The 27,651-nt window shown below is 46.1% G+C and overlaps 1 protein-coding gene and 1 long non-coding RNA gene across 2 annotated transcripts in view; one reads left to right on the forward strand and one right to left on the reverse strand.

The window, feature by feature from the left end:
- Window positions 1–736: 736 nt before the first annotated feature.
- Window positions 737–27,651, forward strand: part of SYT10 (synaptotagmin 10) — a 61,633-nt gene continuing 34,718 nt past the window's right edge. Inside the window, exons 1-2 of the mRNA XM_077339898.1 lie at window positions 737–1,202; window positions 21,334–21,700. Coding sequence (XP_077196013.1) covers window positions 1,067–1,202; window positions 21,334–21,700 — 503 coding nt within the window. The 5' untranslated portion in view covers window positions 737–1,066. The remainder of the gene's footprint in view (window positions 1,203–21,333; window positions 21,701–27,651) is intronic.
- Window positions 8,779–14,185, reverse strand: LOC143838513 (uncharacterized). Its single transcript, XR_013231406.1, has 3 exons — window positions 14,022–14,185; window positions 10,100–10,193; window positions 8,779–9,485 (listed from the first exon to the last, which is right to left on the reverse strand). It is a non-coding gene; the product is annotated as an uncharacterized LOC143838513 (long non-coding RNA).

Here is a 27,651-nt window from a genome sequence, read left to right on the forward strand (position 1 = left end):
AGAATAAATCTTTGTTGGTCTTAAAGGTGCCACTGGACTCAACTTTTGCTGTACGGCTTCAGAGCAACCTGGGGCTTTCGACTTGAATACACCTCCATAAGGTCGCCTGACCCTTTGGAAACCCCCTAAACTGGGGGGGACCTCACCTGAATTCCCTCGCAGGGAATCGCAGGAGCTAATGAATCAAGTTGGCCCAGGAGGTCACAGTCCCCTACTTCTTGCCGCCAGGTACATGGGGTGGACTTGAATCTCGGAGGGGGGGGGGTGGAAACAAGGCCGCATTCGAGCAAAGCTCTCCCTGAGGCAGAAGGTAGGAAGGACCTGTTGCTTTCACCGTCTCCCGCCCAGGACCTGCCGCCACCTTGGCCCTTCACCCCTCGTGAGTGGCACCAGGCACCCCTTGGCCCTTTGCGCCTGCTCTTGGCACCCCCCCAATCCTGCGGTTCCTCCCCCTCCCTTCAGGGAACTTTCGCCCTTTGGCTGGTCCCGCACCGGAGCCACCTGTATCCCGCCCAAGCCCCCTCCCTCCGGCAGCCGCTTGCCCCAGCGCCCACCGATGCCCGCCTGGCACAAAAGGCGTTGCTAAGTGCACTTTTCTGGCGGGGGGGGGGAGAGGGAGAGAGAGAGGGAGAGGGAGAGGGAGAGCCTTCCCCCCCCCAGCTCCCCTCCCTCCCTCCCCCTCCCCTCCCCCCCGTTCCTCCATCCTGGCTCTTGCGCTGTGCGCCCGGGCTCCCTTGCAACGTGTCAGTCGGACTGTGCTTTCTTTCCTCTCCGGCTTCGCGGGCAGCACTCCCCCCCCTCACCCCTCCTTCCTGCCGCTTCCAAACCGGTGCTTTTGGCGGGCGGGCGGAGGGGAGGGGAGGGGAGGGGGGGTCGCTTCCCATGCGCTTTCTCGCGCTCGCTCGCTTCTCGGATGCTTTTCCAGCATGCCTCTGATGCCCACCCGGGAGGCCGGCGGCGGCGGCGGCGGCGGGGCCCGAGGCAGCGCTCGTCCCCGACCGGCTCCGCGGCGAGAGCCATGACTTAGTGCCCGCGAGGGGGGCGGGGGCCCGTCGGATCGCCCACCATGAGCTTCCACAAGGAGAGCGGCATGGGCAGCCTGTGCCACAAGGCGCTGCAGATCATCTCCGAGCTGTGCCTGGGCGGCCAAGTGGAGTTGGAGAAATGCTCGGGCATCTTCCCGCTGGAGACCCCCAGCCAAGGTACAGGAGAGGCGAGGCGAGGCGAGGCGCTGCCTGAGGGGGCGGCCGGCACGCGGAACTTTTCCTCGCGCGCGCTCGGGACGGGGCAGGCGTTGGCGCCCCGGGGGTCGCCCGCTTCGGGGCCTCGCGCGCCTGTGCGGGGAAAGGCGGCCGCCCGCCCGCCTCAGGCGAAACGGAGGGCTTCGCTGCGGCTCTTGGGGAGAGGAAAGGGAAGCGGCGGGAGGGAGGGCGAGAGAAGCGCGTGCAGGGGGGCACTTAAGGACACGCAGCGCGATCCAAAGGCGTCCTGCGGAGCGCAGTGGGATTTGAATCCCTTTACTCCTGTCTTGTGGGGGGGGGGGTGGAGGGTGGAAGAAGGGGTGGGGGTACTACGATATCTCTCTCTTTTGAAAACTTCCGTCGCCACATTTGTTTTTGTAGACTCTGTTGGGACTTCCTAGTGAAGGATTAAAAAATTTTCAGTCAGAGTAGTTCAGGCTGCCTAAGGAGGTGGTGAGCTCCCCCTCACTGGCAGTCTTCAAGCAAAGGTTGGATACACACTTTTCTTGGATGCTTTAGGATGCTCAGGGCTGATCCTGCGTAGAGCAGGGGGTTGGACTAGATGACCTCTATGGCCCCTTCCAACTATATGATTCTGTGATTAAAGCAAAAGGGGCTAATCCCTTTTTCTAAAAGGTTCTGAGGGTTCAAGCCTGCTTAAAATCCCCCTATGTAAGCCAGGCTTTTTCTGGACAGTGGCTCTGCGCTTGATTGTAACAGAGGTGCGTCAGGAAGAAATGCAACAGGTGCAGCTTGAAGCCGAGGGAAGTTAAATTTCCGTTCCGCTGCTCCTCCCTCTGTCAAAAAGAGAGAGGCTGAAAGTTAAGCGCTGTGATAAGAGAATTGCATTTCTGTAGGTCCCCGGAGGCTGCTTTGAATGCTAACTCCCTCCTGGGCGGAACTTAATCTTGGGACCCAAGGCCCCCCTCTAGGACTGCATTGTGTCTTAAATAAGGATCTGCTTTCCCCCCCTTTCCTTCAAATGTGCAAATGCCAGTGGCATATTGTCTGCAGGCATTTGCTGCCTCCTCAAGCTCTTCTTCCACTTTTCCAGCGATCCCATGTTAATGGCTGTTTTGTAAGAGAAACTCTTTTGCGTTTTCTGCTCTTATATATATTATCAAAGAGAGAGGGCAGATTTTTCTCCAGTTGCCTAGGGAAGGGAGGTTTTTATTGTTCAAAAAAAATCCCTGCTAATATGGTCTTGAGCATTGAAAAGTCTGGAATGTTTGCCATGGTATCACAATTACCTTTAAAAAAAAATAATAACTTTGTACCTCTCTATCTCTGCCCTTTGGTCCAGTCCAGACAGCTTGTGAATAGCTGGAACTGGTGGCACATTTGCAAAGGAAGCAACAGGTGGAACGAGAACAACTTCAAGTACCTGTTGTTGCAGGAGAGAAAGAAATGTTCTTGTGAGTGGCAAAGGGATGGAGGCTGAATACCATTTCCTAATTCGCTTTGATGGATCATGCATCCAACAAAGTGGGCTGTAGGCCACAAAGGCTCCCAAGTAAACTCAGCAGTTGTGGATTAAAAACTGGTTAATTAACAGGAAACAGAAAGCGAGTATAAACGGGCAGTGTTCCCAGTGGAAGGTGGTAAGCAGTGGGGTACCGCAGGGCTTGGTACTTTTAAACTTGTTCATTAAGGATTTGGATTTGGGAGTAGGCAGTGAAGTGGCTCAATCTGCTGATGGCACTAAGCTGTCCAGGGTGGTGGAAACCAGGGAGGACTGTGAGGCGTTCCAGGCAGACCTGCCGAGGCTGAATGAGTGGGCATCAGTGTGGCAAATGTGGTTCAGCACAGGAAAGTGCAAAGTAATGCACAATGGAGCCAAAAGTCCCAACTACAAGTGCACACTGATAGGGTCTGAACTGACAGTAAATGACCAGGAGAGATGTCTTAGACCAGGCTGTCTCATCCAAGGTTTCATGAAACTCTGGGGTTTCTTGATAGCCCCGGAAGGCTTTCCCAAACTGGTGGGAGTTAATTAATCTTGTATTTTAAAAAATGTTAGACATGTATTGGGTGATATGAGCAATATACAAGCGTCTTGTGGCGCAGGGTGGTAAAGCAGCCGACATGCTGTCTGAAGCTCTGACCATGAGGCTGGGAGTTCAATCCCAGCAGCCAGCTCAAGGTTGACTCAGCCTTCCATCCTTCCAAGGTCGGTAAAATGAGTATCCAGCTTGCTGGGGGGTAAAACGGTAATGACTGGGGAAGCTAATGGCAAACCACCCTGTATTGAGTCTGCCAAGAAAACGCTAGGGGGCGTCACCCCAAGGGTCAGACATGACTCGGTGCTTGGACAGGGGATACCCTTACCTTTACCTATGACCATATATGGTCATGTTGACCCATGCACCCATTCCACAATGGCCAATGATGGGCCTGGAAGGGGGTGGGTAGGAGAGGCAGCCCAGGTAGGTGTGTGCACAGTTATGCTTCCCATCATATTCCACGCGATTGCACCACTTCTGGGGTTTCTTGAAGCCTGACAAATGTTTCAGGGAGTTCTCAATGATTAAAAAGTTGAGAAAGGCCGTCTTAAGAGTCATGGAGGATAACTCACTGATAATGTCAACTCAGTGTGCAACTGCAATAATCCCCCAGTACCATAATGCCTCTGGATAAATCTATGGTGTGGCCTCATTTGGAATATTGTATACGGTTTTGGTTACCACTACTCAAAAAAGAAAGCCCTGGGAAAGGTGCAAAAAAGAGCTACTAAAATCATTAAGAGAGTGGAACCCTTTCTCCTTGAAGAAAAGTTAAAGAAGCTAGGACTCCTTGACTTGAAGAGATGATGACTGAGGAGTGACATGATAGAGGTTTACAAAACTATGGGTAGGATAGAGAAGGTAGATAAAGAAATACTTTTCTCCCTTTTTTCCTAATACAAGAACTTGTGGAAACTCAATGAAATTGGCATGCAGTAGGTTTAGAACAGATAGAAGGAAGTACTTCTTCACCCAAAGAGTAATTATGTGGAATTCAAGGTCAGAAGACGGAGTGGCTGCTACAAGCATAGACAGCTTCAAGAGGGGCTTGGATAAACATATGGATCAGAGATCCATCAGTGACTATTAGCCACAGGGTATACATGGAACACTATGTCTAGGACAATGATACTATATACTTGGTGCTTGGAGGGGCCATAGAGAGAGAGCTCCTGGTGTTCTGGTCCCACTGGTGGACCTCCTAGTGACACCTGGGCACTGGCCACTGTGTGACACAAAGTGCTGGACTGGATGGGCCATTGGCCTGACCCAGCATGGCTTCTCTTGTGTTTATATTCCAACCTTCTGCTGGAATAGCATTTTATTAGTCTTTGAGGTGGCTCAAACTGTGTTCCATCTAATCCAGGACTTTCCTTCCCAGCATATCTAGCTGGGTGCTTCTGAGCTCTCACAAACTGGCCATGAAAAGGATGGGCCAGAATTTGGTCTCCAGCACCTGACATTTCAAGACAAAATGTGATACCATTTCAAGATTGTTTAGGGGAGGGGTTAAAAATCAATCCTATTTAAGGAGGAATTGTGGCAACAGATACATTAATAACAGTGCATAAACAACACTGGCTATATTTTCTGGGTTCAAGCTTCAATTAATGTGTGACAAACTTCTAAGTAGACTCACATGCTCTATTTCACTCTCATCTGCTGAGGTGCTCTTACCATTTGATCTATTTAGAGACCTACTGAGAAAAGAAATCTTATCAATGAAAAATATTTATCACGTTGTATCCAGAGCAGCAGGATGAGGGCTATAGTAGCGGATGCACAATTGAGCATGGTTGTGAAGAACCATCTTCTGGTCCAGTTCAGCTGCTGATTCTTTCTCTTGGTCTACTATGCATTGTCATTGTGGAGATAGGCAGAAATTACAAATATAATATACTAAAAAGTGCCATATTTGTATTGTGTTAAGTTATTTGTATTGTTCCTGTTTGATGTAAACTGCCCTGAACCTTCGGGGAGGGTGGTATATAAATATAATAAATAAATATAGACAATAAGGGCTGCCTACTCCATTCTGAACATACCTGACCACTATAGTAAACTTCAGAAGCCCTACTTTGAGTGCCTCTACCTTCTGAGATTAAGCAGGTGGCAATCTGAGGGAGGGCCTTTTCAGTGGTGGCACCAAAGCTCTGCAAGTCTCTCTGTCTCTCTGGGAAGGTTTGTTTGTCCCTTTCTTTTGCCATTTCCTCCGGCAGGTGAAGATTTTTTATTTTCATTTCGCATACCCTCAGTGATTCCTCCTTCCCACCCAATATATATTTTTTATGTCTTTGTATTTTAGCAAACCCTGGCAGGGGCTCATGGGAATCGTAGTCCATGGACATCTGGAGGACCACAGGTTGACTACCCCTGATCTAGAGATCCACAACCCTCACCTGGTGGTTCACAATCCTAGTCCCACCTTGCCCCCAGCCTGGTGGAATGCTTTGCCCAAAGAGATCAGGGCCCTGCAGAACCTTAATCAGTTCCACAGGGCGTGTAAGAAATAGTTGTTTCACCAAGCCCATGGTCAGGGGCCCCAAGAGACCACCAAGAATTCCTGGCCTCACTGCTGGGAATTGAGGGCACTCCAAGAACTCTAAACCCCATACCACCCCCCGCTGTCAAAATTAGTAGGAGAATTGAAATGATTTTATTGACATTATTATTATATTATACTGTCATTTGCACAGGAAGCATGGATTCATTCACCCATTCATTCACCCATTCATCCATCCATCCATCCATTCATTCATTCATTCATTCATTCATTCATTCATTTATTATATTTTAACCGCTACTCTTGTCCCAACTAGCTCGTGGTTTACATAAAAACATAGATGTAAACCGTAAGACAAGATAAAACCCCCAATGCATCCAAAGTATGGCAGCAATCAACAATCTAAGATTCCCCCCCCCCATGCCCTCCCTCAACCCTTTCAATAGCATTCACCGTTGCCCTGGTAGATGTTCACCAGGGATGGTCAGCCAAGGGGGCTATGGCTACAAAGCTACGAGGCTACAGAGGGAGGGACCTGATCTTTCTACCCTGGTCTCAACCAAACACCTGGCAGAAGAGCTCTGTCTTACAGGCCTTGTGGAACCTAACTCTGTTAGGGCCCTCAGCTCATCCAGGAGCTCATTCCACCAGGTCGAGGCCAGGGCCAAAAAGGCCCTGGCCCTCGTTGAGGTGAGGCAAACCTCCTGGGGGCCTGGGATCACCAGCAGATTCTCACCTGCAGAACGAAGAGCATAAGGAGATAAGTGATCCCTCAGATAGACCTAAGAATAAAGCTGTATTTAGTTTATTCACTTAAATGGCCCTAGACGTATACCACATAATGCTTCTAACTCAGGCTGCAAGGACAGAAATTAACAATATGCTTTCTAAAGGACACCAAGTTCTTCACATAAGAACAGCATATGTGTTTCCATCTTCATTTACCTCACAACAGCCCTGTGAAAGAGGCGCAGGCTGAAAGAAAATTATAGGCCCAAGCTTGGTGGCTGCATGGAACACGGAATTCAGGTTTTCCATACCTAGTTCTACTCCTTCGAATCCATAAGTCATAAACGGATCTTGTCTTCAAGTCTGCATGGAGAGATTTGATAACAATTGCATAACAAAAATATAGGCCTGAGAAGCACAACTTCCTTCTTATTATAAAAGGTATTCCTTCACATGTTCCTAGGTTGTATAGAGGGTGGTATGCTGGAGAAGACTCTTGCGAGTCCCTTGGACTGCAAGGCGAACAAACCGGTCAGTCCTGGAGGAGATCAGCCCTGACTGCTCCTTAGAAGGCCAGATCCTGAAGATGAAACTCAAATACTTTGGCCACCTCATGAGAAGGAAGGACTCCCTGGAGAAGAGCCTAATGCTGGGAGCGATCGAGGGCAAAAGAAGAAGGGGACGACAGAGAACGAGGTGGCTGGATGGAGTCACTGAAGCAGTCGATGCGAGCTTAAATGGACCCTGGGGAATGGTAGAGGGCAGGAAGGCTTGGAAGATCATTGTCCATGGGGTCGCGATGGGTCGGACAGAACTTCGCAACTAACAACAACAACAACAACCATGCTTGAAATAGTTTTCTTTTTTAGAATGAGAATACAAAAAAAAAAACAGATAAAAAGTGGCAGGCAAAGTCACAATCAAGTTCAGGGGTTCTCTACCTGATGCCTATGGGTGCCCTTGTGCCTGCGGGGTCAGCTGGGGCTTTTGCCCTGCAGAGCTTCTGGTTGGACAATGGAAATCTGAATAGACGTGCAGGTTTTTCAAAACAAGGCTGTGGGAGCAGCTGCCACCATAAGGGTGATCACTGCACGATTGACAGCAAGTTTGTGTATGGAAGAAAATATTTTAAAATAGTATGTTCATTTCACTGCTCAGCAGTGCTTCTGCCTTAAATGTTGAAGAGTTGCTATTAGAATTATGCATACCTTCACTCCATGAGATTTAGTTTTTGGCTGTGCCTCTCATGGCAGCCATTTGATGGTTGGTTCCATTTCCTGCAGTGGCCATTTTATGGTTGTGCTGGCAGGGGCTCATGGGAATTGTAGTCCATGGACATCTGGAGGGGCGCAGTTTGACTACCCCTGTACCTAAGGGGGGGAACTAAAAACCAACATGTTTCCAGGTCCTGATGGCATACAAATGAGAGTTTTTAGTGAGCTTGTTGAGCTACTAACCCATATATGTCACTTGTCACTAAAATTAGCCACCGTACCAGAAGACTGGAAAGTAGCAAATGGGGAAGTGTACAAATCAGGAAAATAACGTTTGTGGCTTGTGGCCAAACTATGAACCATACTGGGAAGTTTGTTCATGAATTGGGTTGTGTTTCATGGCCCCACAAACCCCATTGAAAGGGACTGGGGTTCTCAGTTGTTCTCAACCTGTGGGTCATGACTCCATTTGGGGCTGCTTGACCCCTTCCCTGGGGTTGTCAGGTTGCCTGCCACTGCGGTGGCGGTGGGCAGCAGTGGCAGGCAGAGGTGGGTGACGGGGGGCAGAGGCAACAGCTGTCAGGCAGCAATGGTGGGCACTGGGCAGCGGGCAGAGGTGAAGGCGGGTGGCGGCGGTAGGTGGTGTGCAGAGGTGGAGGCAGAGGTGGGCAGAGGCAATGGCCAGCGGGCCATGGCAATGGCCACCTGCACACCACCTCATTTGCTGTGTGCACAGCCACCGCAGAAGTTGGGGTTTCTGGAAAGTTAAGGTTGAAAACCACTGGCCTAGAAGAACAACTCATCTGTTTTTCAGGTTGTTTTGTACATTTCCTTTAAACTTTAAAGAGATTGCCAAGACAGCCCAAGAAACAGCTAAGCAATGGGGAGATGCTCCCAGTTGCTCAGTGGTTTCAGCTGTCCTGTGCAGTCACTTTAAAATTTAAAGAGAATGCAGAAGACTGCCCTAAACAGCTGAGCAGTAAAGAGTGCCTCCTCACCACTCAGCTGTTTTGGCAGCTTCTGAAGGGAAGAACAAAAGGAAACAAGTTATAGGGGCTTTCAGAGAAATGAAAGAAGAAATAGGTGGGTTAATGATATGTCCCCTGTAAGTCCTTGTGAGTTAACCTCTAATTTTATAAACATCTTGCTGCTCCTGCGTGGCATTCCTGCCCCACTCCCAAACATAGATGATTGCCTCAGTGGCTTTCCTACTGCCTTTCATGCATGCCTTTCACAACCCTTCAATGAATGAGTAGGGAGGAAGGGTTGTTTCTCTATCCCTTTGGCCTTCTTTATGAATTGCTGCTAAACAGAGGGGAGCCAGATTTGAATCTTGAGTCATAGATTGACCATTCCTGGTATGAAAACAAGAACCTCTTAGCATCTTTTCAAAATGCAATTCTGTACGCACTCCTGTAAATCAAAGTTCAGCAAGTCCATTTTTATTAGTATTTTGGGAGAGGGGGAAACCCCAGTCTCTGTAAGCAGACTATATTTCCCAAGTACATGAGGTATTATTTGAGATATTTAATGTTACTTGCAAGTTATGGATGTTCACTTTGCTTGGGTAATGAAACTACTTGAGGAGAGGAAAGGGAAGACAATTGTAAGCCACTTTGAGGCTTCTTCCAGTAGAGAAAAGCAGCATATAAAACCTTCTTCTTCTTCTTCTTCTTCTTCTTCTTCTTCTTCTTCTTCTTCTTCTTCTTCTTCTTCTTCTTCTTCTTCTTCATGATGACTGGGGCCACGACTCTTTCCTGTAAGGTGTCCATTCTTCTGATATTACCTCTGTAATCTGTGACATAGTATCATCAGCAACAAATCCACCATCACTCTGGACACCTCACGCCGTTCAGTTTTAACCACTGCATAATCCTCTCCTAAAGCTGAACGGCTAAATTTCCCTTTCACTGACAAAATTGATTTTTAACTATTCATGAGAGGGGGGGGAGCAATTGTGTTCATTTACATACAAATGTGCTTCTCCACTTCAAGGCAGAGCAATCCAATGATAGTTGTCAACCATGTTTACACTCCGAGGCATCAAAAGCCAAATCCTGCTAATTAAAACCCACCTCTCAACATGGTTTTCCACAGTTAACTGACATGAAGTAAGGACAGCAAAATATAAAGCAGTCCAGTCGATCTCACTTACTGAAAGCACTTGTAAATCTAAAAGGCTAAGATGCAAAAGGTGTCCTCAGATCTCCGGACTAATGCTCATTGAATGGCAGTAATTAGATTGCTTAGAAAGAGTCCTCCTTAACACCAAAGTACATTTACACTTTTCTGGTCCTAATGATTACATGACTCCTCTCTAAGGGTAAGGGCCTGCCTGTCAGAAGAACAGAATATCCATAAGTCCTATTAAGGTCAAGGGTAGAAATAAATATGCTAAAAAAAGCTAACCTGGAAACTTTTTCATGTGGGTAGCCATATTTATCTGAATCAGCAGAACGAAGAACAGTAGTTTCAGGAGAGCAAAGCTGGAGTCCAGTGGCTCCTATAAGAATAAAAACCAGTTTTATTTAAGGATATAAGCCAGCCTTTCTAAACTTTTTTTACCATTGAGAAACCCCTGAAATGTTCTTCAGGCTCTGAGAAACCCCAGAAGGGGTGCAGTTGGGCAGAATATGGTGGAAAAGCATCGCTGTGTACATACCCACCTGGCCCACCCCCTACAGGCACATCGGTGGCCATTTCGGGAGGGGGGTTGACATGACCATATATGTTTTGCGTAGGTGGCAAAACAGTCACTGAGGATACAGGTTTATCCATGGAAAGCAAGGGATCGAGCCAAATTCCTGACAATCAGCTGTAGAAAGTCAGATTGCATCAAGGGTCAGTAGACAGATGCATAGAATCATAGAGTTGAAAGGGGCCATCCAGGCCATCTAGTTCAACCCCCTGGTGAACGCTGGCAGGGGCTTATGGGAATTGTAGTCCATGGACATCTGGAGGGCCGCAGTTTGACCACCCCTGGCCTAGAGCATCCTTGATAAGTATCTGTTCAGCCACTGCTTGAAGACCACCAGTGATGGAGAGCTCACCGCCTCCTTAGGCAGTCGATTCCACTGCTGAACTACTCTGGCCATAAAATAAATGTCCTAATATCTAGCCAGTACTATTCTACATGTACTTTAAAGCCATTTTCATAACTGAAAGAGAATATCTTAAGCATTCAAAATGTAGCCAGTGTCAGCAGCACATCTTTTGAGATAATGTATCATATGCACAGGCAGTAGCAGTGTGAGAGCCGGTGTGGTGTAATGGGTAAGAGCAGCAGACTCTAATTTGAAGAAATGAGTTTGATTCCCCCACTCCTCCAGGTGTGGGTTGGAAAATACCTGGAGATGTTGGGGGAAGAGCTGAGAGTGGGGAGGATTTGGGGTGGGAGGGACCTCAATGGAGTATAATGCTATGGAGTCCATCCTCCAAAGCAGCCATTTTCTTTAGGGGAACTGATCTCTTTAGTCTGGAGATGAGCTACAATTACAGAGGGTCCCCAGGTGAGACCCTGCTGTTCCACATGAAGCCAGCCAGCTGACTTTGGGCCAGTCACAGTTCTCTCAGGACTGTCTCACACAGAGTCCTTCACACGGTATCTGTAATACAGAGAGGAAGGGAAAGATGAGCATAAGCCACTTTGAGACTCTTTAAGGTAGAGAAAAGCAGGGTATAAAGCCCTCTTCTTCAGTTCAAGAATGTGGGAATGCTTAAGGCCACTGTTTCCAAGAGCTGAAGCAGTTAATTCTCTTTCCCTCCCATACCTCAAAAGCCTTTGGAAAGCCCCTACTTCTACGCTTGGTTAAAGTTGCCAGGGCAACAAGGAGGGATTGTTAGGTATTCTAGGCAATTATTGGGGAGAAAAGGGTGAGGGACAAAAGTAATGTCAGTAATGGTTATTCCCCTCCCCAGTATGCCACCTGATTTCATTATAGAACCAGTCATAAGCACAAGAGAGGTCATAACCCTTCTTACTGATAATGGTTCTGTGGAATATATTCTCAAGCACTGCATGATTGACTTGGGGTTAGTAAGGCACTGTGGTCTGTTGTGTTCACCTGGGAATTGCCACCTGGTGGGCTGAAATTGGCCCACTTTTTTTGTTTAAGCCAGCCACAAACACTTTTGAGTTCACAATGTGGAAAACTTTGCCCTGTGGTCCACCAAGTCCTTAGAAAAGAACAATGAATAGCTGTGCTTTCAAAATTCATTGAGTGATGCAATCAGAAATGAAAGTCAACCTGACCCAATCTAGCTAGTTATTTGTAAGTGTAAACACAGGGATAAACAAATGCTTCAGCTGGGCAAACAATGAAAAGCACAATTTAGAAAGGAATTGAGGAGAGGAACAGTCAGTACCTCTAAATGTGCATATTAAGGGGACTAGAGTGATGGAAAGACAGCAAATTATGAGATTTCTGCTGCAGGAATGACTAATGTTATATTAACCTGGATCATATGCAATCTGGGAATGGGAAAGAGCTCAGGGATACCAGTCCCCAGCTCATCTCCAGGTGACAGAGACCAGTTCCCCTGAAGAAAATGGCTGCTTTGGAGGATGGATTCCATAGCATTATACTCTACTATCCATCCCCATCCCAAACCTGGCCAGTCCCAAAGTCTCCAGGTATTTCCCAATCCAGAGCTGACAGCCCTAAACCCACTTCCTGTTGTGGTAGTTTCTTTGTTGCAGGGAGTGTTTCATGAGGGGAAAAAAGGAATTTGCTGCCTGGGGTGTCTAGAAGACTGTGTGTTTGCCTGTAATAAGAATATAAAACCATAGAAAAGAGCCCTGCTGGATCAGACCAGTGATCCATCTAGTCCAAAGATGGAGAACCCACCACCTCACAAGGAATCTGTTCCACTGAAGAACTGCTCTAACTGTCAGGAACTTCTTCCCAATGTTTAGACGGAATTTCTTTTGAATTAATTTCATCCCATTGTTTCTGGTCCGTCCCTCCGGGGCAAAAGAGAACAACTCAGCTCCATCCTTTATATGGCTGCCTTTTAAATACTTGAAGATGGTTATCAGATCCCCTCTCAGTTGTTTCCTCTCCAGGCTAAACAGACCAAGCTCCCCCAACCTTTCTTCATATGTCTTAGTCTCCAAACCCCTCACCATCTTTGTTGCTCTCCTCTGGACACGCTCCAGTTTGTCTACATCCCTCTTCAACTGGGGTGACCAAAACTGAACACAGTACTCCAAGTGAGGCTGCACCAGAGAAATGTAAAGCAGTACCATCACCACTTATGATCTGGACATTACTCTGTATGATACAGCCCAAAATCCCATTTGTCTTTTCAGCCACCGAGTCACACGGCTGACTCATGTTCAACATGTGGTCTACTAAGACTCCTAGATCCTTTTTGCACATACTACTGCCAAGACCCGTCTCCCCCTTCCTATATTGGTGTAAATGATTTTTCCTACCTATATGCAGAACTTTACATTTGTCCCTATTGAATTGCATTATATTCAGTTTATCTCACTTCTCATGCCTATGAAGATCATCCTGTATCCTGATTCTGTCTTCTGTTGTGTTTGCTACCCCTCCCAGTTTAGTATCATCTGCAAATATAATAAGTATCCCCTCTAAACCCTCATCCAAATCATTTATAAATGTGTTGAACAACACAGGCCCCAAGTCAGATCCTTGGGGTACTCCACTTGTCACTCTTCTCCAAGATGATGCTGAACCATTAAGATGCACCCTTTGGGTACGATCTGTCAACCAGTTATCGATCCACCTGACAGAATTAGGATCCATGCCATATTTTACCAATTTGTCAACAAGTATGCCATGTGGAACATTATCAAAAGCTCTACTAAAATCCAGATAAACTGTGTCCACAGCACTGCAAGGCAATGTCCGCAGCGTTCCCAATTCAGCAAAATGCGTCCAGAATCCCAAGTAATGTTCAACAGAAAAAGGTGTCAATGCCTACAGTGTATTGCTGTAAATATGAGGCTGGTAGCAAAGGGCTCTGAGGATACCAGCCCCTGATACTAGCTCTGAACATTACTGGATCTAGGTTTATTTGTTTTTTTTTCCTTGGGGCAGGCTTGAACAACGAGGAAAGAATTCCAACCTCTGAAAACATTATTCATAATCCATGTTCACCTAGGAAACAGAATCTCTTTCATTTGACATCCTTTCCTACATCCCTGTCAGGTATCTAGAGAGATTTCTGGATATCTCTTGATATATTGTACCATCAAATCAAACATTTGTAAGGGAAAGACATTTGGGGACTTTTACATTATAACCCCAAGGTTTTAGACTTAGCCCATACAAAAGCTCTCTGGGATTGATTTGCTACTTACTTTGCAGATGGAGTCACTCAGATGCACTCTGGTTTAGAAGCTGCCATGGGTGCATATCCAGATAATGTACCCTAGGCATCTCCTTTGACTGATGTCAGCTTGTGGATCCTGAGGGTGTGGATAAAATCCTTGGACAGATGAGTCCTAACATCTGTGTTCTCAACGTTGCCCTTCCTGGCAGAAACAAAAGCTTGTCTACTGGGCTGCTGAGCATCACCATTGCTCCACCCCCCCCCAACCCTGATCCAACACAAATAGCATAACAAAACAAATCACTTCTTTGTGTTACTGTGAATAGAATAATTGTTACCTGGGAACAAGCCCCATTGAATTAAGTGAGACATCAGTCTCTGCCAAGCCGGAACTGCAAAAAGACTTTTAAAATATTTCTATTATTTTTTTTAAAAAGTGCATGTTAATAGAGGAAGGAAAATGGAGGGGAGGGGAGAAGTTGATTTCATTATTCAGGGAAAGAAAGCAAGCAACCCAAGTCCCTAAAGGGTGTAGTTTTTCTGCACTAACTTCAGAAAGCAAATCTAGACCCTGGCTGCCAAAATCCAAATTGCACCATATTCCTCTGTTAGGATATGAAAGAACTGAAGAATATCCTACAAGGAACATTGAAGGAGATGTGTAGTTAGCATTTTAGATCAGGAACTTCCTGGTATTTTTCAAATACTGTCTTCCTGTCTCCTGATAGGCTGAACTGGAGACTTCCTGCCCCTTTGAGAAGAAGAGAAGAGCTTTTTATTACCCAAAGCTTTTTACTACCTACTTTGTACTACCCAAAGGAGACTTAAAGCCAGCATTCGCCGGGGGAGCCCCTTCCACGTGCATACACAGGGAACGGCGGGGCTTTTTGCCCCGCCACAATGGAACAGCGGCAGCCTGGTGTAGCTTCCCCCATGCATAATGGGTCTTAAAGACTCTCGCCTCCTCCTCCTTCTTCTTCTTCACACAGTTGTTTCTCTTCTGGAAAAAAATATTCTTTAATCACCCAGTGCTCTGCTCCTTTACATATTCAAACTCTGCCAACACTCTCTTCCCATTCCATTCCCTCCTCTTCTGATTAAAGAGACAAAAAGAAGGGGAGCAGAGGTAGACTGAGCAACAGAAACTACTCTGAAAATAATTGACAGCATGTCCCAATCCCTGCTCCTGTTCATAATGTACAAAACCTTAGTAGATGAAAAGGTACAGCACTGGGTCCAGAACTGACTAGATCTTAATCCTGAACAGTGACCCTTAGAAGTCTAAATTCCATGTTTCTCAATGCAGCTTAATCCCAGTTTTCTGTTTTCTGTTGCATATCTTTTAAAGTTCACATAATAATTAATTAATTGCAAGGTATCTTAACTTTATTGGGGGATTACAATTGCTTTTCTTCCTTACCAACAAACGTTTTCCCCACATGGGTTTTAACAGTATCTGGAGACTCCATGTATCTGATGAAATAAATTCTAACCATGAACGGTACAGAAAGCTACAGAAAAGGCTACAAGGCATGTTATTTTTTATGGTGGCACAAAATTCCTTGTTGGTTTTGGCACAAAAGACTAACATGGCTACCCCTCTAGCATTTTTCATTTGTATTTATTCAGTTTGTATAAAGTTCTCCCTAGGAGTTTGTTTTCAACACGAGCTGAGTTCTGGAAGAAAAATACTTCTGGGCATGCACCTTTCCCTCAACATTAAAAAAAAAATTGGTTTTCCTCAGTCTCGTGGTTTAAAAAGTTTCCAGCCATGAAGAGCTTTCTTTAAAAATCGCTGTTCTTAACAGTCTGCAAACAGCAGGGACTGCTGCCTGCTTGCTCTTATCTGGCAAACCTTCACCCCAAGTGGCTGCATTGGGTAACTGCATTAAAAGTTTTAAAACTGAAATAATTCTACTTCACTTTGCCTGCTGACTGACTTGGTCCCTGGGAATTCTGTACCCCTGCCAAGAAGAACGGCTGAGTGGGTAAAGGGAGTTGTAAATGCCTCCTGGAGACAAGGTATTGTGCTGCCTCAAGGAGGCAGTGATTGGACCTGGGTTATTGGGGGGGGTTGAAGGTTTTTTTTGGGGGGGGGATCTCTGAGCTTACTATATTTAAAACTTTTCAGCCAGTCTCCAGACTGATTTTCCGCACCTATTCCAATCTGGCTTACTTTGTCTATTCCATTGTGGATCCTGCTGAATCCAGTTTGATTTGAAGGTCTTCTTCTTCCCTCCCGCTCCCCATTGAAACAGAAAAGTGTTCTGCACATGCTTAGGGAGGCTCAGAAGGGGATGGGGGAGCTAAGCGGATCAGGAGCCTCTTTCTTTTCTTTTCTTGAACAAGGGGAGGATTGGAGACAGCAGAGGAAAGGGGGGGAAAACGCAAGGCAAATCTCTACAGGCAAAAGGTAAGGCTCCTGCAGCTTCTGCTGAGAGAAAATTAGGGCTTCCCCTTTAAGAAAAGCTTACAGTCTTGGCCAATCAGGGCTTCTCTACCATGGACCTCTCAAAGCAGCCGGAGTTCCTCATGCTTTCTCAATCCAATTCTTCAAATATTGAGGGTTAGAAGCACTCTAAGATATTGCAGGATAAAGGTAGGGTCACTCCAGATCAATCATGCTTGTTGCAGAGGGAAAATTTAAATCGGACAAAATCAAAATGGAAATCGCATTTCGTGGAGATGGCAGGGACTGAATTGACCTGGGATTGGAATAAAAGCTTTGTGCAGACTCCACCCAGGTGTCATCGGCTACAGCGATTACACTGGCCACCAATCCACTCCCACTTACAGTTCAAGGTATTGGTTTAACACTCTATGAGGCTTGGACTGGGATATCTGAAAGACAGTTTTATTATTTATTTATTTGTTTGTTTTTGGGGATTTCTTACTCGCCTCTCCCCGAAGGCTCGAGTTACAGCACATAAGACCACAGTAAAACCATAGAATAAAACCCATAAAAGCAAGAACATATACAATTGGCAAGCACAATAAATCAAGCACAATTAAAACCCCCTCAGTAACCGATCCTAGAGGGGGGAGAGACGGAGAGCGCTAGTTGGTCTTCGCTACTGCTGCCATAAGGGGGGGGCCAGATCGTCCTTGTGGCCCAGCCTCACCCGATGGCCTGGCGGAAGAGCTCCGTTTTGCAGGCCCTGCAGAACGCTGAAAGCTCCAACAGGAGATGCCTTCACCATCCCACCAGTCAAAAATCACGAGAGAGTACCTTGTCTGTCTCAGCCTTACAACTATGGGACAACCTCCCCAGGGAGGTGCACCTGACCGCCCAACTTGTCAATCTTCAGGAGGTAGTTGAAGACAGTTTTATTTAGGGTGGCATTTTGATAGTTCTAGCTTTTGAATATTGGCAATCCTGATTGGATATTTTTTAACTGCAACATTTATGGGTTTTATAATAGTTGTTTTTGTGGTGTTTTTATAATGTTTTGTTTATATTGTAAGGCGCCTTGAGTTCTGCAAGGGGGAAAGGAAGCTAATACATTTTTAAAATGCACACGTAAAATAAATAGTTGACGTTTTCAAGCTTAATGCAGAAAGAAACCGAAATCTCAGTTTCGGTACTGCTTTACGAAAAGTTCTAGCTTATTGCACTGTCTCTATATCTGTTAGTAACTGACAGTCAGAAATGAGGAAATAACATCATGCTGTCTCTGTTACATTATTGTCTGCATGATGCCAATCTTTATAATATTGCAACATGGGAGGGAAGGCAGCAGATCTCAGAACTTAGCTAAGCAGGGTCAGTACATGGATGAGAGACCACCAAGGAAGACTCGGTAGAGGAAGGCACTGGCAGGCCATCTCTGTTTCTCACTTGCCTTGAAAGCTCCTTGTTGGGGTTGCCATAAGTCAAGTGCAACGTGATGGCATTTACATACATAATATTACAACACCGAGTTTAGGACTGTATTTCCAGATCCTGCTAAGGGCAAACGCTGATGCAACTGTTTCTGTAATTCTAACTTGAAATGATCGAACCGACCACGAATTGCCCTTCCATGGGGAGCAAAGATTTACAGCAGTGATCAAAAGTGGATTCTTAGTTATATTTCGCATTGGATTGCCCATAACTGGATTTCAAGAGTGTGTTTGAGTAGCCAAAGATCTGGGTGTTCTTGAAATCTTATTAGTGTGAGAGGACCAGTTTGGTGTAATGGCTAAGAGCAGTGACTTCTAATCTGGGGAACCAGGTTTGATTCTCTACTCCTCCACGTACAGCCAACTAGGTGACCTTGGGCCAGTTCTCTTAGAATTCACTCAGCCCCACCTACCTCACAGGGTGACTGTTGTTTGGGATAGGAGGGAAGGTGATTGTAAGGCGCTTTGTGACTCAGGTAGTGAAAAGTGAGGTATAAATATCAAACTTTTCTTCTTCTCAAATATGGTGTTCTTGAAATGTTAGAAATGGGGGGATGCTTTTTAAATTGCCTCTCTGAAGTTGGCTTTCTCTTCTCTACGGGTGTGTGCTTCGGCTCGCTTAGGCAGTCTTGGCGATCATTGAAGCCCAAGACAGACAGTGCCATGGAGAGGAGGGGTGGCGGTGGCGCGCCAGCTGGTGGCCGCATGCAGGCACATTGCTCTGCGCCTGCGTGCAGCTGCCAGGTGGTGCCCCACTGCTACTACCACCCCTTCTCTCCACACCGCACCGCTGGCCTCCTACGCACCGCTTCGGGCTTTGGTGATCACCAGGGTGGCCAAACCAAGCCGAAGCCCACAATCTTACTTCTCATGGTGCGGTCTCAGAGTATAATCTACCAGCAAGCTATGCTCCATCTGGCAGATGAAATGGAGGAGAAACAAAAGCAACTTCTGTTAGCTTGTCTGGGACCAGCCATCAGTTGGCTTCCTTCCTTCTCTGAGCACAAATCTTTAGTGACCCGAACACCCTGTAACGCGATGATCCTCCATGAGGTGCTCACAGACCACATGTCACCCAGTTATGAATACAATAGCAACCAAGTTATGGGTTCCTTGGTTGCTATTCTACTTTCCAAACTATTTGGTGTAGTGGTTAGGAGTGCGGATTTCTAATCTGGCATACCGGGTTTGATTCTTCGTTCCTCCCCCACATGCAACCAGCTGGGTGGCCTTGGGCTCGCCACAGCACTGATAAAACTGTTCTGACCAAGCAGTGATATCAGGGCTCTCTCAGCCTCACCCACCCCACAGGGTGTCTGTTGTGGGGAGAGGAAAGGGAAGGTGACTGTAAACCACTTTGAGCCTCCTTCGGGTAGGGAAAAGCGGCATATAAGAACCAACTCTTCTTCTTCCCTGAAACCGGTCCTCGCTTTCCTCTACCTCTTTGGAATAGCAGGTGCCTCAGAAGAATGCAGGAGGTATCACTTTTGGGTCTGCAAGGAGCACCCATTCAGAAATATCTCCCTCAAGGGAGGTATATCTTGGAACATGGTTGACCTCAGCATCCTCTGGCAGCCATTTTGCTCCCTACCTGTTATCAGAATTCAAATGTGGGAAGGGGTTGCTGTTGTCTTACTTGACAAAAATCTCCCTATATCTGTATCATGGAGCTTTCAAATGGGCACTGGAAATAATTGCATTTTTATACTCATCATGCTCACCTTGGGGTGTTCTTTGGAGAAAGATGGGAAATAAGTATTAAACATGCATAATTCAACACGTTATTACGGATGGGTGGAAAACTGAAATAAGAAGTCTGGAGTAGAAAAATATTAGTGTAAGAGACCAACCCAGGGAAAGAATATGAAAAATGTGGAAATGATGGGGGGGGGGGGCAGAGGCAGTCCAGTCCAATAGGAATAAGTAGAGTGTTACCACAGTGGGTCAGCTAATATGGTGTCTAGTGGCTAGAAATAGTCAAACTGCGGCCCTCCAGATTTACATTGGCTACAATTCCCATGAGAATTGGGAATTGTAGAATTCTCATGGGGATTGTAGTCCATGGACATCTGGAGGGCCGCAATTTGACTACGCCTGGGCTAGGAAATCAACAAAGCTACAGGCTAAAAGTGTATGCTGTTGTATGCAAGAAAACAGGCACTTAATTGGGTATTCAGTTCTCCAAAGATTGTTTACATCCTGGTGTGTACCCTCAAACACAGGATGGCAGCTGACTTGCTGAGTTGGTTAATCAAGGTCAGTATTGTCTTCTCAGACTGGTAGCAGTTCTCCAGGGTTTCAGGCCAAAGTCTTTTGTGTCACCTCCTGTCTGATCCTTTTAACTGGGGATGCCGGGGACTGAACATTGGACCTTCTGCATGCAAAGCAGACCTCTTGTCAATGACCCATAATCCCATTCCAAGCATGGAAGCCGATTTTTGAGAACTGTAATTTAGATAACTGGTAGCTGAATGCATGAACTGATTTATTTGAAACACACTGGATCATTGAGGCATAAAAGAAGATGCAAAAGTTCCTGTTGTGATAGTGCATGCAGATATGCCAGTTAAATAAAAAAATATACACCAATCAATCAGGCTTTGGATATGTGACCATGATGATTTAATTTATTTACCTTGTTTAATCGTTTATATCCCCGTCCACAACCTACTTATATGACTTAGAGATATGATTTCTTTCAAAAATATTTTGTATTTGTTCTGCTTTTCTAACGTCAGGTACTGTGCAACATTCTAAATTAAAGCCACCAGGGTTAGTGGGAAGGGCTGCATTGGTCTGAGTCATAAGATCAGTGGATCGTTCTAACCTACTTTGACCACCAGCTTATCTCCAGGGTCTCAGACAGGGGGAAAAAAGCTTTTGCCAACTTTTGCTCCCTTCAGGCCTTTATCTGGAGATGCTGTGGACTAAATGTGGGGCATTCCCCATGCAAGTATTTTGCTTTACTACTGTGGTCTTCTCAAGAATAGCATTTAGTTTATTCCTTATTACAGTACCATACCAGAATCACAACAGCTCAAGCAATATTCACATGTGCCCTTAATTCACTGTTCTGCTGATTACAGTAACATACCACAATCCAAACAGCCCAAACAATAATCACATGTGCCCTTAATTCACTGTTCTACTGGTGTTTAGTTCAATTCTTATTACAGGAACATACCAGAATCAAAATAGCTCAAACAATAACCATGTATGCCCTTAATCCGCTGCCCTACTGAGTAAAATTGCTCCCCAGAAAAGTTGCACCGGTACACTCCTGCACACGATTATGTTCCAGTAAATTCAGTGGAACTGATTTTTCAGTAAATAGGCCTAGGGACAGAACCGTTAAGTGATTAATTTACCGATTACCCCAATTGCAGTTTGGATTAATCCACCAATTAAACCAATTAAGGCAGTCTTGATGATCCCTTTTGCCTTCTTGTTATTTGCAGACATCTCCGTCAGCCTGCTGGCAGTTGTGGTCAGCTTCTGTGGGCTCGCCTTGCTGTTAGTCTCCCTGTTCGTCTTTTGGAAGCTGTGTTGGCCGTGCTGGAGGAGTAAGCCGATGAGTTCGAACCCCACCAGCATCCCTCAAAGCACCTCCAGTGCTCCCACTGAGGTTTTGGAAACGAACGAGAAAGAGAAAAAGGAAATGATTAAAGAAAACGAAAAGCCCCCGACAAAGACTATGGAGGCCGCGATGAAAATTAGCCACACGTCACCCGACATTCCAGCTGAAGTCCAGAACGCATTGAAAGAGCATCTAATAAAGCATGCCCGTATGCAAAGGCAGATCACAGAGCCCACGTCCTCATCGAGGTAAGAAGGAACATAAGCCTAATGCCAATCATTTAGCTGAGAAAATCCTTTGGAAAAATTAAAATAGACGAGCAACATCTGCGGGTTCTTGGCATATCGAATGAAAGAATTAGTATAGGAAGAACAAATACAGTGGGAGATCTTACCTGAAGATTTCAGTAAATCAGTACTCATGTATACAAGAGAGACAGATGTGAGATGTTTGCTAGACTCATTGTTTTACATTTAGACAACTTTCTCCCCCCCCCAGGCATGCATTTCTTACTCTACATGTGCTCATTGTTATTAAATTAGGATGCTAGCGCTAGCATTTGCTGTTAGGAAAGGAGCCAAAGAATTCTTTCAATCTGATCCCAAACCCTGTAATTTTTATAAATCATGATTTGCTCAGTACTAGAACCATGATTTGGCCGGTGGTATGTTTGGTAAACCTGTGATCCCATTAGGGTTGGCCATCCCTGAGTGGCGTCTGGAGTTCTCCTGGGATTACAATTGACCTCCAGATTACAGAAATGTTCATCTGGAAAACATGGTTGCTTGGAACTATGCCCTGGTGAGGTTCACCCCTCCCTAGGCCACACCCCAAATCTCCAAGAATTTTCCTACCCAGACTTGGCGATATTAGGTCCTATTACATCGAGAGGGAATTTTACCTCCCCTTTCAACATTGGTTCTGAAATCTGGGGAATCAGCCGAGACTCAGAGAGTCATGAAGGCTTCTTTGTTGTTGTTGTCATGCGAAGTCGTGTCCTACCCATCGCGACCCCATGGACAATGATCCTCCAGGCTTTCCTGTCCTTTACCATTCCCCGGAGTCCATTTAAGTTTGCATTGCCTTTTGGAACTGTCCATAGAGTTTTCATGGCAAAGATACTGGAGTGGTTTGCCATTTCCTTCTCCAGTGGATCACCTTTTGTCAGCGCTCTCAGTTATGACCTGTCCATCTTGGGTGGCCCTGCACGACATAGCTCATAGCTTCACTGAACTACGCAAGCCCCCTTGCCACGGCAATGCAGCGATCCTTGAAGGGGTGAAGGCTTCTAGAACCCCACAAATCCCTGGTCAGCATTCAGAAGCCAACACATTGGTTCAGTGGCCCAGACAGGCTCCACCTCCCATGGAAGGAAAGACCAGTGGCTGTAATCCAACCCCAAAGAGCCAGTAAGTCACACCTTCATTTCCTTTTCAATTTTAAAACTTTAATAGGTCAGGAGGGATTTTCAAGTTAGATTTTTCTACAGGGCATGATTTTCAGGTGCCATAATTCCGGACTACAGAAACTGTGCCTGAAAATAATTGTTAAATCAGCTCCCCACCCCACCCCCCAAAAAAATTCTAGCATAACAAAAGAAATGCCCTATAGAAAACCTGAACCCAATATTAAAATGGAAAATTTTGCAGTACGAACACCTAGCACAGAACTCCAATAGGTCACTCAACATTGACACACACACCAGAAGAGAAAAAAGACTGACCAAGAGAACAACACAGAGTCTTGCAGCTTCCCTAGATAGCAGCTCCCAAGGGGATGATTCAATACCTCCCACTGCAACCTTTTCTGACTGGTCTAAAAGACCAGAACCAAATCAGCACTGCTCCCCCCATACTCACCTCACTTTCCACCTGTCTCAACAGTGCATGCGCTATCAAAGCTGCACATGGATGTATCAACAGCAATAGAGGTGCATTTCCTCTGTCCATATGAAGATAGAGGTCATCCACAAGTGTAACTGAAGCCGTCAGTTTCCCAAAGCTAGGCCTGAACAATTTCTGGGTTCACCAAGCACCCAGTCAGAGCACCAAGAGCTGCCGTTGCATGTATGTCCCACTGCACGTATGTCCTCCACGCATGTCCTGCTATCCCCCCCCACACACACACACACACACACACAATACATCTTGATATACGTTCCAGGATCCAACTTCCTCGCTGAAGAGTGGAACTCTTAAAGGTAGCTCTTAGGCTTGCCAACTCTTGATTTGGAAATACCTGGAGATTTGAGGGTAGGACCTGAGAGAATGGGGGTTAAGGAGGGGAGGGACCTAAGTCATACAGTTCACCTTCCATAGCAGCCATTTTCTCCAGGATAAGAGGAAGGAAGGAAGGAAGGAAGGAAGGAAGGAAGGAAGGAAGGAAGGAAGGAAGGAAGGAAGGAAGGAAGGAAGGAAGGAAGGAAGGAAGGAAGGAAGGAAGGAAGGAAGGAAGGAAGGAAGGAGATATAGCCTGGAGTTCAGTTGTAATTCTGGGAGATTTCCACCCCATACCTGGAGGCTGGCAACCCCTTGCTTGGAGCTTTACTCTCCTTTCTGGTTTGGTGTACCTAGACAAGCTTGTTGACACTTACAGCAAGGGATAACTTGCAGTTCTGAGACTTTCAGGAAGAATGTGATCCTTCTTACAGTGAGCATGCTTGTGTGTGTATGTGGCAGGATACAATCTTAGAAGGTTCTGCATTTGAGTTATCCTAAAAGCACCGGGTCTTGGTGCCTGAATCAGTATCATTGGTTTCCATGCCTACCTCCACTATCTGTGTGAGAAGTTGAAAACTCCTCCTCTTCCAAGCCAGTCTCCTCGGTCAAAATTTGTCATGACCCTCTAACCCAAGGCTGGCTAAACCTTGTAGCACTGCCCCACGAACGTATCCTGAACAGGAAGTGCCTAACAAGGCAAACATTATTGTAGAACAGAACATTTGAAGGGTGGGGGTTGTGTTGACTCCCTAATTACAAAGTCACAGAATATGTGAAGTGAAGCATTGCTATATATTAGGGCAGCTTTGGATTTAGCAACAGTCAGCTAGCAAAGTATATTGAAAAACAGCAGTTCTTAACAGTTCCTTCCCCAGGTGAGGCTTCAGAAGGCAACAAGGTGTACCTGAAGAACAATACTAAGGCACTTAGCACTCCATGGAGCGTCAATCAAGAGGTGATCTTGTGAACAGAATGACAGAAGCGTCTAATTTTAATGTGTAAAGAACATTAAGTAGTGAAATGCATACATCCCTCCCCTCTTTTGAAAGAAGTAGTGCCTTTTGAAACGCAGTAGGAAAGTAATGCTGAGTAGAAAGGATCACAGATGATTGCACGTACGGAATATCAGAAATGCTGAGTCAGTTAAAGCTCTGTTTTGGCAAATTGTTTTCATGACTGTTTTGATATCGTCGATTCCATCATTAGCTTGCATGACCCTTTGCAGAAGATAGACTGAGGAGTCCCTGCTTTTAAACTTTCAGTGTGAAACTCGATTTAGGGGAGTCAGCAACACTGTGGGAAAGGAGGCAATGAGAATACATATGTACAGATTATTGCATTTTCTCCTTTTATACTAGTACTAGTATATATCAATACAAATGTATCTAAGAAGTTGGCCCCATAAATCTTCAGGCAATTTGATGCTCCCTTTCCATGGAAATACTATATATGGGGATGAAGTCCATTTATTTATAAGCACTTATCCACTATACATGCACATGTTGGAAATAAAGTGCAGGGGACATACATGGGTGTGGTTTGATCCTAAAACGACTAAGGATGGGCACAAACTGTATTTTTGCAGTTTAATACGAACCGGGAGGTGGGTTTGCAAACTGAAATGATTCATAATAGTTTGTGACCCCTGCTTTCTTCTCCCTACTGCTCAGCTGTTTTTTTGTGAAGAGCAGAAAGCAGGGGTTTAAATAGCTCACAGCACTCAATCGGTCTTCATGAGCCACCACAAACTGCCCTAAAATCTGTGGAAGTTCATGGCGGCTCTTCAGTTCATGGACTACGAACCAGCCAAAATTTGTCACAAACTTGGGTTCGTGAACCAGTTCAGACACTTCTGTAGCCTGTCCTCCATAACACTTATGTGTAAGTACCCACACTCTCCTCTTCACTATTACTTTCTCTGTACAATGTATACTTCCTTCAGGCAAGACCTGTGTCCTTGGTCTATTTTGTACAGCACCTCTTTAACTGTAAGTTGCTCCTGGGAGAAATAGGGTAGCTATCCTAAGAAGACTTTCCTGGGGAGCAAACCCCACTGAATAAAATAGGACTTTCAAGTAGACCTGCAAAGAATTGCTCACCAGGGCCGATACCACATGAGCAGCGCCACTCTGGGCCACTGCCAGTGCGCTGCAGTGGAGCCATATGCTCCACTACTTTCTGTATCCCCACAGGAGATAAATTTCAGTGGCAGACGCTGTCCACCTTGGATATCTGCATTCTCATGGATGCAGCCACAGCGGAAAGGTTTGGCCATGGGGGAGGGAGAACAGGATCCCTGTCCATCTTGGTTGCTTAAATCGGGCGACCAAAGGATAGGAGGCCCCTTGTGGGAGATTACTAACCTCTCCTTGACATCTGGAGAGTTCCCTTAGGGACTCAAGGAAGCAGTGGTACGCCCTCTGCTGAAAAAAACATCCCTGGACGTGCAGGATGCCGCCAGCTACCACCTTGTCTTGCATCTTGCGTTTCTAGGGAAGGTAGTAGAGCAGGCCGCAGCAGACCAGCTCCTAGTATTCTTGGAGGAAGCTTCGATCCTTGACCCATACCAGTCTGGCTCCGTCCTGGCCATGGGGTGGAGACCACGCTGGTCGCCTTGATGGACGATATCCGGCGCCAGCTGGATCGAGGTGGTTCCGCCATCTTCGTGTTGTTAGACCTGTCAGCCGCATTTGATGTGGTCGACCACAAGCTATTGGTTCACCGCCTCACCGGGACCGGGATTAGAGGGACTGCTCTGCAATGGCTGGTCTCCTTTCTCCGGAACCAGACACAGAGGGTTGCAATGGGGGATGAGATGTGAGCTCTCCCCCCCCCCCCGTGAGCTCCCTTGTGTTGTTCCGCAGGGGGCGATACTGGATGGCTCAGGCAGAGTCGCCTGAAACTCAACCCCTCCAAGATGGAGGTCCTGTGGCTGGGAAGAAGAGGACAGGATCAGGAAGCGCGGCTCCCATGCCTGGATGGTGTGCAATTAACATCTGCACCAGTGGCCAGGAGCTTTGAGCCTCCTTCGGGTAGGGAAAAGCGGCATATAAGAATCAACTCTTCTTCTTCCTTCTGGCTGGTCTCACACATGAATACATGAAGCTGCTTTATACTGAGTGAGACTATTGGCCTATCAAGACCATTACTGTCTCCCATGATGGCCAGCCCCTCTCCAGGGTTCCTTTCACATTGCCTACAACCTGATCCCTTTTTTAAAAAAATTGAAGGTGCTATGGATTGAACCTTGGAACTTCTGCAAGCAAAGCCAATGCTCTGGCATACCACTGGTATCCAAGAGCCTGCAAGGAAGCTGTATCTTTTGCCTCCTAAATTAATGGTAAACCTACGCCATGCTCCAACTGGAAGAGAAATGCGGCTAAGAAACCTCCAGTCATGGGCTTTGGATTTATTTGTCAATATGGAAGGCTCACTGGTGTAGAAGGAAATGAATATGAGCCGTCATAATTGGAATATTTTATATGCTATATTCATTTGGTGCAATTAGTAAAGAGCCCAGCTTATGAAACAAAAGTCATTTTTCAAGCCTTCTGATCTCAAACAAGCTACAAATGACACCAGAATAAGGATGCCAGAGGCACTGATGTACACCTTCAGGGTGTAATTTGGCTTCAGCAAAAAAATGTATGCCAAGCAATAGAATATCCTTATTGATGGAAGGAGAGATCAGAGAATAGGAAACATTTATGGCTGAACAGGGCTTTTGGTGCCACCTGGTTCTGTCTACTGCATCAAGACGAGATCCAGTATGTTTATTGCAGCTGCTGGTTTCCTCCTGGAGCAGTTTAGAGTTGCTCACACACTATTTTTATGTTGAACAGACTGATCCATAAAGTATGTGTTGGGTTGTTTGATGCCGGGGATCCCCAACCAGGGTTCCAGAGAACCTGGGGTTACGCGACAGCTCCCTGGGGGTTGTACAGCCTTTCCCTGAAGTTCAGTTGGCTGGTGACATTACT

This window comes from Paroedura picta, chromosome 5 (genome assembly GCF_049243985.1).
Source record: "Paroedura picta isolate Pp20150507F chromosome 5, Ppicta_v3.0, whole genome shotgun sequence".
NCBI classification, from domain to species: Eukaryota; Metazoa; Chordata; class Lepidosauria; order Squamata; family Gekkonidae; genus Paroedura; species Paroedura picta.